Source organism: Dendropsophus ebraccatus, unplaced genomic scaffold (assembly GCF_027789765.1).
Source record: "Dendropsophus ebraccatus isolate aDenEbr1 unplaced genomic scaffold, aDenEbr1.pat pat_scaffold_556_ctg1, whole genome shotgun sequence".
Lineage (NCBI taxonomy): Eukaryota > Metazoa > Chordata > Amphibia > Anura > Hylidae > Dendropsophus > Dendropsophus ebraccatus.
The window spans coordinates 65,607-86,178 of NW_027210156.1; the positions used below are offsets into that span (position 1 = coordinate 65,607).

General features: G+C 52.9%; 1 protein-coding gene across 1 annotated transcript in view; it reads right to left on the reverse strand.

The window, feature by feature from the left end:
- LOC138777292 (nephrin-like) overlaps window positions 1–19,924 on the reverse strand; it is an 83,309-nt gene extending 63,385 nt beyond the window's left edge. Inside the window, exons 1-8 of the mRNA XM_069956281.1 lie at window positions 19,853–19,924; window positions 15,428–15,624; window position 12,400; window positions 9,954–10,076; window positions 6,753–6,884; window positions 6,593–6,671; window positions 6,298–6,401; window positions 5,803–5,924 (exon numbers count right to left, since the gene is read on the reverse strand). Coding sequence (XP_069812382.1) covers window positions 5,803–5,924; window positions 6,298–6,401; window positions 6,593–6,671; window positions 6,753–6,884; window positions 9,954–10,076; window position 12,400; window positions 15,428–15,624; window positions 19,853–19,901 — 807 coding nt within the window. The 5' untranslated portion in view covers window positions 19,902–19,924. The remainder of the gene's footprint in view (window positions 1–5,802; window positions 5,925–6,297; window positions 6,402–6,592; window positions 6,672–6,752; window positions 6,885–9,953; window positions 10,077–12,399; window positions 12,401–15,427; window positions 15,625–19,852) is intronic.
- Between the last annotated feature and the right edge of the window lie 648 nt (window positions 19,925–20,572).

A 20,572-nucleotide genomic window follows, 5' to 3' on the forward strand; every position in this document is an offset into this window, starting at 1 on the left:
ACAACCAGGCTTGGCCCGAGGGGGCCCCTCATCTCTTACCGACCAAGGAGAAGCTACATAGAGCGCCCCCCAGTGTGTAAGCTCTCATGTCCCCCCAGTCCTCCTAGTGTGTAAGCTTGTGCCCCCCCAGTCCTCCTAGTGTGTAAGCTCTAATGTCCCCCCAGTCCTCCTAGTGTGTAAGCTCTTGTGTCCCCCCAGTCCTCCTAGTGTGTGAGCTCCTGTCCCCCCCCAGTCCTCCTAGTGTGTAAGCTTGTGTCCCCCCAGTCCTCCTAGTGTGTAAGCTCTTGTGTCCCCCCAGTCCTCCTAGTGTGTAAGCTCTTGTGTCCCCCCCCCCCCCCCCGTCCTCCTAGTGTGTAAGCTCCTGTGTCCCCCCCAGTCCTCCTAGTGTGTAAGCTCTTGTGTCCCCCAGTCCTCCTAGTGTGTAAGCTCTTGTGTCCTCCCAGTCCTCCTAGCGTGTAAGCTCCTGTGTCCCCCCCCCCCCCCCCTCGGTCCTCCTGTTGTGTAAGCTCTTGTGTGTCCCCCAGTCCTAGTGTGTAAGCTGGTGTGTCCCCCCAGTCCTCCTAGTGTGTAAGTTTTTGTCCCCCCACTCCTCCTAGTGTGTAAGCTTGTGCTCCCCCACTCCTCCTAGTGTGTAAGCTCTTGTGTCCCCCCGGTCCTCCTAGTGTGTAAGCTCTTGTGTCCCCCACTCCTCCTAGTGTGTAAGTTTTTGTCCCCCCCAACCTCCTAGTGTGTAAGCTCTTGTGTCCCCACTCCTCCTAGTGTGTAAGCTCTTGTGTCCCCCCAACCTCCTAGTGTGTAAGCTCTTGTGTCCCCCCCAGTCCTCCTAGTGTGTAAGCTCTTGTGTCCCCCCCGGGCCTCCTAGTGTGTAAGCTCTTGTGTCCCCCCAGTCCTCCTAGTGTGTAAGCTCCTATGTTCCCCCCAGTCCTCCTAGTGTGTAAGCTCTTGTGTCCCCCCTAGTCCTCCTAGTGTGTAAGCTCTTGTGTCCCCCCCAGTCCTAGTGTGTAAGCTCTTGTGTCCCCCCAGTCCTCCTAGTGTGTAAGCTCCTGTCCCCCCCCCACTCCTCCTAGTGTGTAAGCTCTTGTGTCCCCCCAGTCCTCCTAGTGTGTAAGCTCCTGTCCCCCCCCAGTCCTCCTAGTGTGTAAGCTCGTGTCCCCCCAGTCCTCCTAGTCTGTAAGCTCCTGTGTCCCCACTCCTCCTAGTGTGTAAGCTCTTGTGTCCCCACTCCTCCTAGTGTGTAAGCTCTTGTGTCCCCCCAACCTCCTAGTGTGTAAGCTCTTGTGTCCCCCCCAGTCCTCCTAGTGTGTAAGCTCTTGTGGCCCCCCCGGTCCTCCTAGTGTGTAAGCTCTTGTGTCCCCCCCCCCAGTCCTCCTAGTGTGTAAGCTCTTGTATCCCCCCAGTCCTCCTAGTCTGTAAGCTCCTGTGTCCCCCCAGTCCTCCTAGTCTGTAAGCTCTTGTGTCCCCCCAGTCCTCCTAGTGTGTAAGCTCTTGTGTCCCCAGTCCTCCTAGTGTGTAAGCTCTTGTGTCCCCCCACTCCTCCTAGTGTGTAAGCTCTTGTGTCCCCCCACTCCTCCTAGTGTGTAAGCTCTTGTGTCCCCCCACTCCTCCTAGTGTGTAAGCTCTTGTATCACCCTCAGTCCTCCTAGTGTGTAAGCTCCTATGTCCCCCCAGTCCTCCTAGTGTGTAAGCTCTTGTGTCCCCCAGTCCTCCTAGTGTGTAAGCTCTTGTGCCCCCCCACTCCTCCTAGTGTGTATGCTCTTGTGTCCCCCCAGTCCTCCTAGTGTGTAAGCTCTTGTGTCCCCCCAGTCCTCCTAGTGTGTAAGCTCTTGTGTCCCCCCACTCCTCCTAGTGTGTAAGCTCTTGTGTCCCCCAGTCCTCCTAGTGTGTAAGCTCTTGTGTCCCCCCCAGTCCTCCTAGTGTGTAAGCTCTTGTGTCCCCCCACTCCTCCTAGTGTGTAAGCTCTTGTGTCCCCCAGTCCTCCTAGTGTGTAAGCTCTTGTGTCCCCCCCAGTCCTCCTAGTGTGTAAGCTCCTGTGTCCCCCAGTCCTCCTAGTCTGTAAGCTCCTGTGTCCCCCCCCCCCAGTCCTCCTAGTCTGTAAGTTCCTGTGTCCCCCCAGTCCTCCTAGTGTGTAAGCTCCTGTGTCCCCCCCCCAGTCCTCCTAGTGTGTAAGCTCCTGTGCCCCCCCCCAGTCCTCCTCCTAGTGTGTAAGCTCTTGTGTCCCCCCCCCCCGGTCCTCCTAGTGTGTAAGCTCCTGTGTCCCCCAGTCCTCCTAGTCTGTAAACTCCTGTGCCCCCCCCAGTCCTCCTAGTGTGTAAGCTCCTGTGTCCCCCAGTCCTCCTAGTCCTGTAAGCTCCTGTGCCCCCCAGTCCTCCTCCTAGTCTGTAAGCTCTTGTGTCCCCCCAGTCCTCCTCCTAGTCTGTAAACTCCTGTGTCCCCCCCCCCAGTCCTCCTAGTCTGTAAGCTCCTGTGTCCCCCCCCCAGTCCTCCTAGTGTGTAAGCTCTTGTGTCCCCCCAGTCCTCCTAGTGTGTAAGCTCCTGTGTCCCCCCCCAGTCCTCCTAGTGTGTAAGCTCTTGTGTCCCCCCAGTCCTCCTAGTGTGTAAGCTCTTGTGTCCCCCCCCAGTCCTCCTAGTGTGTAAGCTCTTGTGTCCCCCCCCAGTCCTCCTAGTGTGTAAGCTCTTGTGTCCCCCCAGTCCTCCTAGTGTGTAAGCTCTTGTGTCCCCCCCCCCAGTCCTCCTAGTGTGTAAGCTCTTGTGTCCCCCCCCCAGTCCTCCTAGTGTGTAAGCTCTTGTGTCCCCCCCCCAGTCCTCCTAGTGTGTAAGCTCTTGTGTCCCCCCCCCCCAGTCCTCCTAGTGTGTAAGCTCTTGTGTCCCCCCAGTCCTCCTAGTGTGTAAGCTCTTATGTCCCCCCCCCAGTCCTCCTAGTGTGTAAGCTCTTGTGTCCCCCCAGTCCTCCTAGTGTGTAAGCTCTTGTGTCCCCCCCCCCCAGTCCTCCTAGTGTGTAAGCTCCTGTGTCCCCCAGTCCTCCTAGTCTGTAAACTCCTGTGTCCCCCCCCAGTCCTCCTAGTGTGTAAGCTCTTGTGTCCCCCCCAGTCCTCCTAGTGTGTAAGCTCTTGTGTCCCCCCCCCCAGTCCTCCTAGTGTGTAAGCTCTTGTGTCCCCCCCCCAGTCCTCCTAGTGTGTAAGCTCTTGTCCCCCCCAGTCCTCCTAGTCTGTAAACTCCTGTGTCCCCCCAGTCCTCCTAGTGTGTAAGCTCTTGTGTCCCCCCCCCAGTCCTCCTAGTCTGTAAGCTCCTGTGTCCCCCAGTCCTCCTAGTGTGTAAGCTCTTGTGTCCCCCCAGTCCTCCTAGTCTGTAAGCTCCTGTGTCCCCCAGTCCTCCTAGTCTGTAAGCTCCTGTGTCCCCCCCCCGTCCTCCTAGTCTGTAAGCTCCTGTGTCCCCCCCCCCAGTCCTCCTAGTCTGTAAGCTCCTGTCCCCCCCCAGTCCTCCTCCTAGTCTGTAAGCTCCTGTGTCCCCCAGTCCTCCTAGTCTGTAAGCTCCTGTGTCCCCCCCAGTCCTCCTAGTGTGTAAGCTCCTGTGTCCCCCCAGTCCTCCTAGTCTGTAAGCTCCTGTGTCCCCCAGTCCTCCTAGTGTGTAAGCTCCTGTGTCCCCCAGTCCTCCTAGTGTGTAAGCTCCTGTGCCCCCCCCCCCAGTCCTCCTCCTAGTGTGTAAGCTCCTGTGTCCCCCCAGTCCTCCTAGTCTGTAAGCTCCTGTGTCCCCCCCAGTCCTCCTAGTCTGTAAACTCCTGTGTCCCCCCCCAGTCCTCCTAGTGTGTAAGCTCCTGTGTCCCCCAGTCCTCCTAGTGTGTAAGCTCCTGTGTCCCCCAGTCCCTCCTAGTGTGTAAGCTCCTGTGCCCCCCCCCCAGTCCTCCTCCTAGTGTGTAAGCTCCTGTGTCCCCCCCGTCCTCCTATTCTGTAAGCTCCTGTTTCCCCCCAGTCCTCCTAGTCTGTAAACTCCTGTGTCCCCCCCCAGTCCTCCTAGTGTGTAAGCTCCTGTGTCCCCCAGTCCTCCTCCTAGTCTGTAAGCTCCTGTGTCCCCCCCCAGTCCTCCTAGTCTGTAAGCTCCTGTGTCCCCCCCCAGTCCTCCTAGTCTGTAAACTCCTGTGTCCCCCCCCCAGTCCTCCTAGTCTGTAAGCTCCTGTGTCCCCCAGTCCTCCTAGTCTGTAAGCTCCTGTGTCCCCCCCCAGTCCTCCTAGTCTGTAAGCTCCTGTGTCCCCCCAGTCCTCCTAGTCTGTAAGCTCCTGTGTCCCCCCCCCCAGTCCTCCTCCTAGTGTGTTAGCTCCTGTGTCCCCCCAGTCCTCCTAGTCTGTAAGCTCCTGTGTCCCCCCAGTCCTCCTAGTCTGTAAACTCCTGTGTCCCCCCCCAGTCCTCCTAGTGTGTAAGCTCCTGTGTCCCCCCCCCAGTCCTCCTCCTAGTCTGTAAGCTCCTGTGTCCCCCAGTCCTCCTCCTAGTCTGTAAGCTCCTGTGTCCCCCCCAGTCCTCCTAGTGTGTAAGCTCCTGTGTCCCCCCCAGTCCTCCTAGTGTGTAAGCTCCTGTGTCCCCCAGTCCTCCTAGTCTGTAAGCTCCTGTGTCCCCCCCAGTCCTCCTCCTAGTGTGTAAGCTCCTGTGTCCCCCCCGGTTCCTCCTCCTCGTGTGTAAGCTCCTGTGCCCCCCCCCCCCCAGTCCTCCTAGTCTGTAAGCTCCTGTGTCCCCCCCAGTCCTCCTAGTGTGTAAGCTCCTGTGTCCCCCCAGTCCTCCTAGTCTGTAAGCTCCTGTGTCCCCCAGTCCTCCTAGTCTGTAAGCTCCTGTGTCCCCCCAGTCTTCCTCCTAGTCTGTAAGCTCCTGTGTCCCCCCCAGTCCTCCTAGTGTGTAAGCTCCTGTGTCCCCCCAGTCCTCCTAGTGTGTAAGCTCCTGTGTCCCCCAGTCCTCCTAGTGTGTAAGCTCCTGTGTCCCCCCAGTCCTCCTCCTAGTGTGTAAGCTCCTGTGTCCCCCCCCAGTCCTCCTCCTAGTGTGTAAGCTCCTGTGTCCCCCCCAGTCCTCCTCCTAGTGTGTAAGCTCTTGTGTCCCCCACTCCTCCTAGTCTGTAAGCTCCTGTGTCCCCCCCCCAGTCCTCCTAGTCTGTAAGCTCCTGTGTCCCCCCGGTCCTCATAGTGTGTAAGCTCTTGTGTCCCCCCAGTCCTCCTCCTAGTCTGTAATCTCTTGTGTCCCCCCAGTCCTCCTAGTCTGTAATCTCCTGTGTCCCCCCCCCCAGTCCTCCTAGTCTGTAAGCTCTTGTGTCCCCCCCCGGTCCTCCTAGTGTGTAAGCTCTTGTGTCCCCCCCCCGGTCCTCCTAGTGTGTAAGCTCTTGTGTCCCCCCGGTCCTCCTAGTGTGTAAGCTCTTTGTGTCCCCCCGGTCCTCCTAGTGTGTAAGCTCTTGTGTCCCCCCCAGTCCTCCTAGTGTGTGTAAGCTCCTGTGTCCCCCCCCGGTCCTCCTAGTGTGTAAGCTCTTGTGTCCCCCCGGTCCTCCTAGTGTGTAAGCTCTTGTGTCCCCCCGGTCCTCCTAGTGTGTAAGCTCTTGTGTCCCCCCAGTCCTCCTAGTGTGTGAGCTCTTGTGTCCCCCCAGTCCTCCTAGTGTGTAAGCTCTTGTGTCCCCCCGGTCCTCCTAGTGTGTAAGCTCTTGTGTGGCCCCCTGCGCTGCAGAATCTGTTGGTGCTATACTAATGCAAGTAATTAAATAAAACATATAAAAGACAATGTCAGAAATGGAGAGGCCCTTTAATGGGTCCTGTGACCGCGGTGACTCCGGAGGACTCACTTTTAACCACTGCAGAGTTGCCAAAGGATTTCCACTATGAGAGGTACAGGTAAGCCGCAGGGTCTCCTCAGACTTGACGGAGGGTCCTTCATAACCATGAATGGTCGGAACATCTGGGGGGACTATAGGTGGGAACCAGGAAAAAACAGTCATGAGCTTAAAGGGGTACCACAATAGAGGCGGCCATCTTGTCTTCTAGTCTGACTAATTTAGATGTCTATGAAAGTGAAGACCCCTCCCAAAGACCAAAGCGTCCAATGAGCACTCTGCACACTGTGTGGTGGATCTGCTGGAACAATGTTCACCCATGTGGGATGCAGAAGCTCCGAGTCATGGAGAGTGGGGTAGTGGATGGGAGTGGTCGGAGTTTGGTGACCAGCCAGGCTAAGCCCTGCCCCATCGCCCACCCCTGGTTCACCATCTTCGGGCCTGGTCAGTTATGATCAGATGGGTGTTAGGCGGTGAGTATGATGGTGCGGTAGAGTGTTTCCTCACACAGCACATTCATGGTGAAGCTCACGGTCAGAGGCGTCTGAAGAGCCGGATTTAGAGCAGCGCAGACTAGTAGTCGTCCATGGTCTGTACTCTGTGGGGTGACCCTGTGGGTGGAGAGAATCGGCCATGTTACTTATGGAGATGGGGGCTTGGTAACCTGACTCATCTTCTTTGAAGTCTGATGGAATAAGGTGGCCAGTATGATCTGTGCTCACAGAGGTCAGTGGGCTGAGAGCGGTGCCCATGGCGGTGCCCTGTATGTAATATTGCCCTAACAGATGGAGCTCACACTCACGTGGCTGTGGACTCTGTGGTCTCCAGTTTGTTGATGGATCCAGGCTGATTACTGGATGATGCTGACACCTCTGCTCCACCTATGTGTAACAGCAACACATTATATTAGTATATCAGTCCCCCCCCCGCCGCCATGATCATCCCCGGAGGCTCCTACGTACTCTTGGTGATGGTCAGTGTAGCCGCCGGTTTGGCATTGAGGACACTACAGGTGACTGGATACTCCACGCCATAGACCCACGTGACAGAACTTCCCGCCACATATTCCTTGAATACCGGAGCTTCTGGGGGGACTGGAAGGGAACAATAACCGGTCACACAACACGGAGAGAACATACGATACAGAAAGACGCTGAGCAGGGAACATGTAATAACACAGAACACACAATACAACAGGGGGGCAGATATATGACACAGAACATACAATACAACAGGGGGGGGCAGATATATGACACAGAACATACAATATAACCGGGGGGCAGATATATGACACAGAACATACAATACAACAGGGGGGCAGATATATGACACAGAACATACAATACAACAGGGGGGGGGCATATATATGACACAGAACATACAATACAACAGGGGGGGGCATATATATGACACAGAACATACAATACAACAGGGGGGCAGATATATAACACAGAACATACAATATAACAGGGGGGCAGATATATGACACAGAACACACAATACAACAGGGGGGGCAGATATATGACACAGAATATACAATATAACAGGGGGGTGGCAGATATATGACACAGAACATACAATATAACAGGGGGAGGGGGGAGATATATGACACAGAACATACAATATAACAGGGGGGGCAGATATATGACACAGAACATACAATATAATGGGGGGGGCAGATATATGACACAGAACATACAATATAACCGGGGGGGCAGATATATGACACAGAAACATACAATATTAAAGGGGGGCAGATATATGACACAGAATATACAATATAACAGGGGGGGGCAGATATATGACACAGAACATACAATATAACCGGGGGCAGATATATGACACAGAACATACAATATAACAGGGGGGGGGCAGATATATGACACAGAACATACAATATAACAGGGGGGGGAGATATATGACACAGAACATACAATATAAACGGGGGGGGGGGGGGGGGGCAGATATATAACACAGAACATACAATATAACAGGGGGGGCAGATATATGACACAGAACATACAATATAACCGGGGGTGGGGGCAGATATATAACACAGAACATACAATATAACAGGGGGGGCAGATATATGACACAGAACATACAATATAACCGGGGGGGCAGATATATGACACAGAACATACAATATAACTGGGGGGGGCAGATATATGACACAGAATATACAATATAACAGGGGGGGGGGCAGATATATGACACAGAACATACAATATGAAGGGGGGGGGGGCAGATATATGACACAGAACATACAATATAACAGGGGGGCAGATATATGACACAGAACATACAATATAACAGGGGGGGGCAGATATATGACACAGAACATACAATACAACAGGGGGGGGCAGATATATGACACAGAACATACAATATAACAGGGGGGGGCAGATATATGACACAGAATATACAATATAACGGGGGGGGGGCAGATATATGACACAGAACATACAATATAACTGGGGGGGCAGATATATGACACAGAACATACAATATAACAGGGGGGGGCAGATATATGACACAGAACATACAATATAACAGGGGGGGGGGGCAGATATATGACACAGAACATACAATATAACAGGGGGGGCAGATATATGACACAGAACATACAATATAACAGGGGGGGGGGGGGCAGATATATGACACAGAACATACAATATAACAGGGGGGGGCAGATATATGACACAGACAGGGCCGTTTCTGCCATGAGGCGGAATGAGTATTCCGCCTCAGGCGGCAGATTCTGCGCCCCTGCAGGGGGCGGCAGACAGCAGCCCTGCGCCTGCAGCCGCTCACCTGTCCTGCCGCAGCCGTCCGGTCCCGCCGCCAACGCTTACCGCTGTCCCGCGCCGTCAGTCAGCAGCTGTCATCGCCCTCCAGTGAGTCGTGAGTGCCCGTGGTCAGCGGGGGCCGCGATGCCCCCCGCTGACCCCAGGCACTCACGACTCTCTGGAGGGCGATGACAGCTGCTGACTGACGGCACTGGAGCGCGGAAAGGAACAGCGGTGGGACGGGACGGCTGCGGCAGGACAGGTGAGCGGCTGCAGGGCCGGCCCGGGGGGGGGGGGTGCGGGGCGTCCAGGCGCGGGTGATTTGGTTACGGCGGGGGTGCGGGGGGGGGGGGGTGGTGCGGGGGTGCAGGCGCGGGTGATTCGGTTACGGCGGGGGGGGGGGGGGTTGTCAGGGGGCGGCCGCCTGAGGTTTGCCTCAGGCGGCAGAAACCCCAGAATCGGCCCTGGACACAGAACATACAATATAACAGGGGGGGGCAGATATATGACACAGAACATACAATATAACAGGGGGGGGCAGATATATGACACAGAATATACAATATAACAGGGGGGGGGGGGCAGATATATGACACAGAACATACAATATAACAGGGGGGGGGCAGATATATGACACAGAACATACAATATAACAGGGGGGGGGGGCAGATATATTACACAGAACATACAATATAACAGGGGGGGGCAGATATATGACACAGAACATACAATATAACAGGGGGGGGGCAGATATATGACACAGAACATAAAATATAACAGGGGGGGGGGCAGATATATGACACAGAACATACAATATAACAGGGGGGGGGGCCAGATATATGACACAGAACATACAATATAACCGGGGGGCAGATATATGACACAGAACATACAATATAACAGGGGGGGGGGCAGATATATGACACAGAACATACAATATAACAGGGGGGGGGGGGCAGATATATGACACAGAACATACAATATAACAGGGGGGGGGGCAGATATATGACACAGAACATACAATATAACAGGGGGGGGGGGCAGATATATGACACAGAACATACAATATAACCGGGGGGCAGATATATGACACAGAACATACAATATAACAGGGGGGGGGGCAGATATATGACACAGAACATACAATATAACAGGGGGGGGGCAGATATATGACACAGAACATACAATATAACAGGGGGGGGGCAGATATATGACACAGAACATACAATATAACAGGGGGGGGGGCAGATCATATGGACACAGAACATACAATATAACGGGGGGGCAGATATTATGACACAGAACATACAATATAACGGGGGGGCAGATATATGACACAGAACATACAATATTGTGGCGGCTCAGGGCACCTACTTAGCACGGTGAGTATTGCAGCATATGACATGATCCCCATGCTGACCTCCGACCTCCCCACTTGGCAGTGGTACTGTGCGTCATCTGACAGCTCGCAGCGCTCAATGCGCAGGTTATACTCCCCTGAGGGGTAAATGATTACACAGATGGGATAAGAGGATAATAATAATGACGGCCGGCACAGCTGGTGAGGATGAGAGGCAGACATATAGCAGGGCGCAGTACACACAGAGGGTGAGAGGCAGACATATAGCAGGGCGCAGTACACACAGAGGATGAGAGGCAGACATATAGCAGGGCGCAGTACACACAGAGGATGAGAGGCAGACATATAGCAGGGCGCAGTACACACAGAGGGTGAGAGGCAGACATATAGCAGGGCGCAGTACACAGAGGGTGAGAGGCAGACATATAGCAGGGCGCAGTACACAGAGGGTGAGAGGCAGACATATAGCAGGGCGCAGTACACACAGAGGATAAGAGACAGACATATATCAGGGCGCAGTACACAGAGGGTGAGAGGCAGACATATAGCAGGGCGCAGTACACACAGAGGGTGAGAGGCAGACATATAGCAGGGCGCAGTACACACAGAGGGTGAGAGGCAGACATATAGCAGGGCGCAGTACACACAGAGGATGAGAGGCAGACATATAGCAGGGCGCAGTACACACACAGAGGGTGAGAGGCAGACATATAGCAGGGCGCAGTACACACACAGAGGGTGAGAGGCAGACATATAGCAGGGCGCAGTACACACAGAGGGTGAGAGGCAGACATATAGCAGGGCGCAGTACACACAGAGGTTGAGAGGCAGACATATAGCAGGGCGCAGTACACACAGGGTAAGAGGCAGACATATAGCAGGGCGCAGTACACACAGAGGATAAGAGACAGACATATAGCAGGGCGCAGTACACACAGAGGGTGAGAGGCCGACATATAGCAGGGCGCAGTACACACAGAGGGTGAGAGGCAGACATATAGCAGGGCGCAGTACACACAGAGGATGAGAGGCAGACATATAGCAGGGCGCAGTACACACAGAGGATGAGAGGCCGACATATAGCAGGGCGCAGTACACACACAGAGGGTGAGAGGCAGACATATAGCAGGGCACAGTACACACACAGAGGGTGAGAGGCAGACATATAGCAGGGCGCAGTACACACACAGAGGGTGAGAGGCCGACATATAGCAGGGCGCAGTACACACAGAGGATGAGAGGCAGACATATAGCAGGGTGCAGTACACACACAGATGGTGAGAGGCAGACATATAGCAGGGCGCAGTACACACAGAGGGTGAGAGGCAGACATATAGCAGGGTGCAGTACACACAGGGTGAGAGGCAGACATATAGCAGGGCGCAGTACACAGAGGGTGAGAGGCAGACATATAGCAGGGCGCAGTACACAGAGGGTGAGAGGCAGACATATAGCAGGGCGCAGTACACACAGAGGATGAGAGGCAGACATATAGCAGGGCGCAGTACACACACAGAGGGTGAGAGGCAGACATATAGCAGGGCGCAGTACACACAGAGGGTGAGAGGCCGACATATAGCAGGGCGCAGTACACACAGAGGATGAGAGGCAGACATATAGCAGGGCGCAGTACACACACAGAGGGTGAGAGGCAGACATATAGCAGGGCGCAGTACACACACAGGGTGAGAGGCAGACATATAGCAGGGCACAGTACACACACAGAGGGTGAGAGGCAGACATATAGCAGGGCGCAGTACACACACAGAGGGTGAGAGGCAGACATATAGCAGGGCGCAGTACACACAGAGGATGAGAGGCAGACATATAGCAGGGCGCAGTACACACAGAGGGTGAGAGGCCGACATATAGCAGGGCGCAGTACACACACAGAGGGTGAGAGGCAGACATATAGCAGGGCGCAGTACACACACAGGGTGAGAGGCAGACATATAGCAGGGCGCAGTACACACAGAGGGTGAGAGGAAGACATATAGCAGGGCGCAGTACACACAGAGGGTGAGAGGCAGACATATAGCAGGGCCCAGTACACACACACAGAGGGTGAGAGGCAGACATATAGCAGGGCCCAGTACACACACACAGAGGGTGAGAGGCAGACATATAGCAGGGCGCAGTACCCTCTTCACTCTCCGTATAGATTTGTTCCTGTTTTCAAATCTAAAAGTAACTTATCAAGACGGAAGTATACTCTATTCTCCTCTGTCAAGTATCTTCACAGTAAACAAGATTATATTCATTGTATTGTAATCACATCTTCCTTGGAGGGTGACTACTCCACTCCGGACCACCGTGATAATTGCCCAAGGGATCCCACAACAGCCCGGCAGGCAGTGGCGTAGATACAGCGGTCGCCGCTACCAAGGAAGGGACCGCGAGGCGCCCCCCTTGTTACAGCACTGAACCCCTCCCATTCCCTCTTGTGATCGCAAGCAAAACCCTGACGGGCCACCAGCTAACGCGCGGCTCCCGGCTCCCCGGCTGTGTCCCGTCCCCGGCAGCACACGCACCAGTGACCTCAGTGTGTGATGGTACTTCTGGCGCAGGGAGCGTCTATAACAAGCGCCCCCTGAGCCGGTAGTAACATCCTCGCCGCACACAGAGCTCACTGGTGTGTGTGCTGCCAGGGACGGGACAGAGCCGGGGAGACGGGAGACGAGCGTCCCCCGACAGCCAGACCGAGGAGAAGACAGGAGGAGAGAGAGACGCAGAGGGAGGGCGAGTTGTCAGGTGAGTTGTTTTTTGTTTTATTTTTTTGCACAGGGCCATCTATAAGGGGGATACATGGGGGCCATCTATAAGGGGAAACATTGGGGGCCATCTATAAGGAAGATAACATGGGGGCATCTATAAGGGGGATACATTGGGGGCCATCTATAAGGGGGAAACATTGGGGGCCATCTATAAGGGGGAAACATTGGGGGCCATCTATTAGGGAGATAACATGGGGGCATCTATAAGGGGGATAACATGGGAGACATCTATAAGGGGGATAACAGGGGCATCTATAAGGGGGATAACATGGGGGACATCTATAAGGAAGATAACATGGGGGCATCTATTAGGGAGATAACATGGGGGCATCTATAAGGGAGATAACATGGGGAGCCATCTATAAGGGGGATAACATGGGGGACATCTATAAGGAAGATAACATGGGGGACATCTATAAGGGGGATAACATGGGGGACATCTATAAGGGGGATAACATGGGGGCCTCTATAAGGGAGATAACATAGGGGGCTATCTATAAAGGGAGATAACATGGAGGCATCTATAAGGGGATAACATGTGGGCATCTATAAAGGGGGATAACATGGGGGGCTATCTATAAAGGGAGATAACATGGAGGCATCTATAAGGGGGATAACATGGGGGCATCTATAAGGGGGATAACATGGGGGCATCTATAAAGGGGATAACATGGAGGCATCTATAAAGGGAGATAACAAGGGGGACATCTATAAGGGGGATAACATGGGGGCATCTATAAGGGAAATAACAAGGGGGGCAGCTATAAGGGGGATAACATGGGGGGCATCTATAAGGAGGATAACGTGGGGGGCCATCTATAAGGGGGATAACATGGAGGCATCTATAAGGGAGATAACATGGGGGCATCTATAAGGGGGATAACATGGAGGCATCTATAAGGGGGATAACATGGGGAGCCATCTATAAGGGAAATAACAAGGGGGCCATCTATAAAGGGAGATAACATGGAGGCATCTATAAGGGGGATAACATGGAGGCATCTATAAGGGAGATAACATGGGGGGCATCTATAAGGGAGATAACATGGGGGGCATCTATAAGGGAGATAACATGGGGGGCATCTATAAGGGGGATAACGGGGGGCATCTATAAGGGGGGATAACATGGGGGGCATCTATAAGGGGAGATAACATGGGGGGCATCTATAAGGGAATAACATGGGGGGCCCTCTATAAGGGGGATAACATGGGGGCATCTATAAGGGGGATAACATGGGGGCATCTATAAGGGGGAAAACATGGGGGGTGTATGCAATAGGGCATGTACTATAGTGGACCACACAGAAGGGGGCATATACTATAAGGGGGTCACATACAGTCAGCCTACCCACTAAACAAGGGTGTAAAGGGGCCAATACAGATGTGCAGTGTGTATAGAGATGAGGAGCCTAATATGTCTCTCTGGCAGATTCTGTGGATTCGTGGCTCGGAGAAGTTCTCATAACGGCCCAGGACGGATGGAGAAGATGAAAAGGGAAGAACTCCGATCAGAGAAGACGTCCCCTGTGAGCCACTAAGTCTATCTGCACTGTAACGTATATAGTGTACAGAACCTGTGTAAAGCTGGGGCTACCTCTATATGACTGGATGAGGTGGTGTTAGTCAGTAGCAGAAGTGGGGTTAGTCAGTATGTGGTGGTATTATACAGTAGCAGCGGTGGTGTAAGTCAGTATGTGGTGGTATTAGCCAGTAGCAGCGGTGGTGTTATTATTCAGTAGCAGCGGTGGTGTTAGTCAGTATGTGGTGGTATTATACAGTAGCAGCGGTGGTGTCAGTCAGTATGTGGTGGTATTATTCAGTAGCAGCGGTGGTGTTAGTATGTGGTGTTATTATTCAGTAGCAGCGGTGGGGTTAGTCAGTATGTGGTGGTATTATTCAGTAGCAGCGGTGGTGTTAGTCAGTATGTGGTGGTACAATTCAGTAGCAGCAATGGTGTTAGTCAGTATGTGGTGGTTTTAGTCAGTAGCAGAAGTGGGGTTAGTCAGTATGTGGTGGTATTAGTCAATAGCAGCGGTGGTGTCAGTCAGTATGTGGTGGTATTATTCAGTAGCAGCAGTGGTATTAGTATGTGGTGGTATTATTCAGTAGCAGCGGGTGGGGTTAGTCAGTATGTGGTGGTATTAGTCAGTAGCAGCAGTGGTATAGTCAGTAGCAGCAGTGGTGTTAGTCAGTATGTGGTGGTGTTAGTCAGTAGCAGCGGTGGTGTTACTATGTGGTGGTACAATTCAGTAGCAGGAGACATTAGCTATGTCCCTGCCGGCAGGTCACTGTCCACAGGGGAAAAGGTATAGCCGTCCCACTAGAAATAAAATCAGGTGTGTCAGCATACCTGTGTGCCAAACCGGCACTGGCATCGCAGCAAATAACCCCCTGGCAGGGCTATACCTGGGCCAACCACTACACCAGTGGAGTTCCATCTAACTTGTGTCCGGCCGTCTGTCCCTGCTCACCGCAGGGCAATCACCACATTATAGAAGACTCTCCACACTCCATACTGAGAGGAAAGTAGATCCCCTGTGCCAGGCGAGAACCTGTCCCTTCCGCTAAGTCATAGTGATACGTCCAAAAGGGAAAGAAAAAAGACGAGTTCAGAAAACATTTAGAGGAAAATCACTCTAAGTCACTTGTTAATATTGTAGGTTGGCTTCTAAAGATTGTTGTGTTTTTGTGTCCACCTTTGTGGGAGATCTTACCTTTTTGGGGTCTCCACTCATGCTGTAACGAGGGAATCCCGGAATCTTCCTATCAGGCCCCAGTAGGAGTCCATCCTTAACCCACTGCACGGTGCCGGAGGCGTGCTCCACCTCACACACCAGCACCTGTGTGGACCCCTGCACTGCTGTCACATTATCCGGCTGGACGCGGAACACCTGCTGGACACCGGCCATGCCTGCGGGAGAACGACAGGAGAAGCTGAAGATTGCTTGCACTGTATGCAAGGTGTGACCTAAGTCATGGTCCTCTGAACCGCCCTCTCCAACACCGCCCTCTGCACCCCAACACCGCCCCCTCCACCCAAACACCGCCCCCTCCACCCAAACACCGGCCTCTACACCCAAACACCGGCCTCTACACCCAAACACCGGCCTCTACACCCAAACACCGGCCTCTACACCCAAACACCGGCCTCTACACCCAAAACACCGGCCTCTACACCCAAACACCGGCCTCTACACCCAAACACCGGCCTCTACACCCAAACACCGGCCTCTACACCCAAACACCGGCCTCTACACCCAAACACCGGCCTCTACACCCAAACACCGGCCTCTACACCCAAACACCGGCCTCTACACCCAAACACCGGCCTCTACACCCAAACACCGGCCTCTACACCCAAACACCGGCCTCTACACCAAACACCGGCCTCTCACCCAAACACCGGCCTCCTACACCCAAAACACCGGCCTCTACACCCAAACACCGGCCTCTACACCCAAACACCGGCCTTCTACACCCCAAACACCGGCCTCTACACCCAAACACCGGCCTCTCACACCCAAACACGGCCTCTACACCCAAACAACGGCCTCTACACCCAAACACCGGCCTCTACACCAACCACACGGCCTCTACACCAAACACCGGCTATACACCCAAACAACGGCATCTACACCCAAACACCGGCCTCTACACCCAAAACACGGCCTCCTACACCCAAAAACCGGCCATCTACACCCCAACACGGCCTCTACACCCCAACACCGGCCCTCTGCACCCCAACACCGCCCTCTGCACCCCACACCGCCCTCTGCACCCCAACACCGCCCTCTGCACCCCAACACCGCCCTTCTGCCACCCAAACACCGCCCTCTCGCACACCAACACCGCCCTCTGCACCCAAAACACCGACCTCTACACCCAAACACCGCCTTACACCCAAAAACACGCCCTCTACACCAAAACACCGCCCCCTTACACCCAAACACCGCCTCTACACCCAAACACCGCCTCTACACCCAAACACCGCCCTTACACCCAAACACCGCCCTTTACACCCAACACGCCCTCTCACCCCAACACCGGCCTCTACACCCAACACGGCCTCTGACACCCAAACACGGCCTCGCACCCCAAACACGGCCTCTGCACCCAACACGCCCTATACACCCCAACACCGCCCTCTACACCCCACACCGGCCTCTACACACCAACAACGGCCTCTGCACCCCAACACCGGCCTCTGCACCCCAACATCCGGCCTCTGCAACCAAAACACCGGCCTCTGCACCCCAACACAGGCATCTGCACCCCAACACCGCCCTCTGCACCCCAACACGCCCTCTGCACACAACACCGCCCTCTGCACACCCAAACACCGCCCTCTGCACCCCAAACACCGCCCTTGCACCCCAACCCGCCCTCTGCACCCCAACACCGCCCCCTGCACCCCAACACAGCCCCCTCCACCCAAACACAGCCCCCTCCACCCAAACACCGCCCTCTACACCCAAACACCGCCCTCTACACCCAAACACCGCCCTCTACACCCAAACACCGCCCTCTACACCCAAACACGCCCTTACACCCAAACACCGCCCTCTACACCCAAAAACACGCCCCCTCTACACACAAACACCGCCCTCTACACCCAAACCACCCCCTTACACCAAACACCGCCCTCTACACCCAAACACCGCCCTCTACACCCAAACACCGCCCTCTACACCCAAACACCGCCCTCTACACCCAAACACCGCCCTCTACACCCAAACACCGCCCTCTACACCCAAACACCGCCCTCTACACCCAAACACCGCCCTCTACACCCAAACACCGCCCCTCTGCCACCCAAACACCGCCCTCTACACCCAAACACCGCCCTCTACACCCAAACACCGCCCTCTACACCCAAACACCGCCCTCTACCCCCAAACACCGGCCTCTACACCCCAACACCGCCCTCTACCCCCCAACACCGGCCTCTACACCCCAACACCGGCCTCTACACCCCAACACCGGCCTCTACACCCCAACACCGGCCTCTACACCCCAACACCGGCCTCTACACCCCAACACCGCCTCTCCCCCAACACGGCCTCTACACCCCAACACGGCCTCTAAACCCCAACACCGGCCTCTATACCCCAACACGGCCTCTTACACCCAACACCGGCCTCTGCAACCACAACACCGCCCTCTGCATCCAAACACCGTCCTCTGCACCCCAACACCGTCTTCTGCACCCAACACCGGCCCTTGCAACCCAACACCGGCCTTCTGACCCAACACCGGCCTCTGCATCCCAACACCGCCTTCTAAACTGCAACACCGTCCTCTGCACCCCAACACTCATGCTCTAACAAGGGAATCCCAGAAATCTTCCTATCAGGCCCCAGTAGGAAGTCCATCCTTAACCACTGCCACAGGCCGGAGGCGTGCTCCACCTCACACACCAGCACCTGTGTGGACCCCTGCACTGCCGTCACATTATCCGGCTGGACGCGGAACACCTGCTGTACACCAAGGACCGGACAATAAACCACTGGACACCGGGGACCGGACAATAAAACACTGGACACCAAGGACCGGACAATAAACCACTGACACGGGGACCGGACATAAACCACTGGAACCGGGGACCGGACATAAACCACTGACACCGGGGAACGGTGACAATAAACCACTGGGACACCGGGGACGGGACAAAGAAAACCACTGGACACCGGGGCAACGGACAATAAAACCACTGGACACGGGGACTCGGACAATACACCAATGCGACACCGGGGCCGGACATAAACCACTGGACACGGGGAGGAAAGGACATATAAAACCAATGGACACGGGGACCGGACAATAAACACTGGACACGGGGGACGGACAATAAGCCACTGACACCGGGGGACCGGACACAATAAACCACTGGACACCGGGGACCGGACAATAAACCACTGGACACCGGGAACGGACAATAAAACACTGGACACCGGGGACCGGACAATAAACCACTGGACACCGGGGACCGGACAATAAACCACTGGACACCGGGGACCGGACAATAAACCACTGGACACCGGGGACCGGACAATAAACCACTGGACACCGGGGACCGGACAATAAAACACTGGACACCGGGGACCGGACAATAAACCACTACATATATATTTTACTACACAAATACTATATATACTAATACTACACAATACTATACTATATATACTAATACTACACATATACTATACTATATATACTAATACTACACAATACTATACTATATATACTAATACTACACATATACTATACTATATATACTAATACTACACATATACTATACTATATATACTAATACTACACATATACTATATATACTAATACTACACATATACTATATATACTAATACTACACATATACTATATATACTAATACTACACATATACTATACTATATACTAATACTACACATATACTATACTATATATACTAATACTACACATATACTATATATACTAATACTACACATATACTACACTACACATATACTATACTATATATACTAATACTACACATATACTATATATACTAATACTACACATATACTACACTACACATACTATACTATATATACTAATACTACACATATACTATACTATATATACTAATACTACACATATACTATATATACTAATACTACACATATACTATACTATATATACTAATACTACACATATACTATACTATATATACTAATACTACACATATACTATATATACTAATACTACACATATACTATACTATATATACTAATACTACACATATACTATACTATATATACTAATACTACACATATACTATACTATATATACTAATACTACACATATACTATATATACTAATACACTACACATTACTATACTATATATACTAATACTACACATAACTATACTATATATACTAATACTACACATATACTATACTATATATACTAATACTACACATATACTATATATACTAATACTACACATATACTATACTATATATACTAATACTACACATATACTATACTATATATACTAATACTACACATATACTATACTATATATACTAATACTACACATATACTATACTACACATATACTATACTACACATATACTATACTACACATATACTATACATACCTCCCAGATTCCAGAGACAACAGCTCAGGATTAGAGAAATAAGAGCCATGGCCCCTCTTTGTTGGATGAGATCTGTAACAACACATCATGTTCTTAGTAACTAATGTAATCTATGTACACAGTGACCCCACCAGTAGAATACTGAGTGCAGCTCTGGAGTATAATATAGGATGTAACTCAGGATCAGTAATGTATGTACACAGTGATCCCACCAGCAGAATAGTGAGTGCAGCTCTGGGAGTATAATATAGGATGTAACTCAGGATCAGTAATGTATGTACAGAGTGATCCCACCAGCAGAATAGTGAGTGCAGCTCTGGAGTGGTGATTGCAGCTCCAATTAGTTTTGGGTGTGGTCCTGCTGTGTGAGGCTGCTGCTCCTAAGCTCCAAGCAAGCAGGATCTGCCCCTGGGAGAGAGCGGGTTTTCAGGCATGAGCGAGCCAAGGAGAGCCCCAACTCCTGCCCCCCCGAACCAGGTCCGTGGGGGGCAGAGGAATCCAGCGACCAACAGAGGGAATACCATCAGAGGTCCAGGGGCTGAGGCGTTCTACTAGGAGGTTCAGCGATGCTTCTCCAGCCGCCCCTGAACCAGAGGTAACAAAGGGTAGCCGCAAGGCTACAGCAAGTTGTGGAACTACAAGTGCGAGAAGTTCTGGAACAACTATGGAAACCAGCCAGGAAAACCTGTGCAGTGACACTCCTCCTGGAGCAAGGCTGTC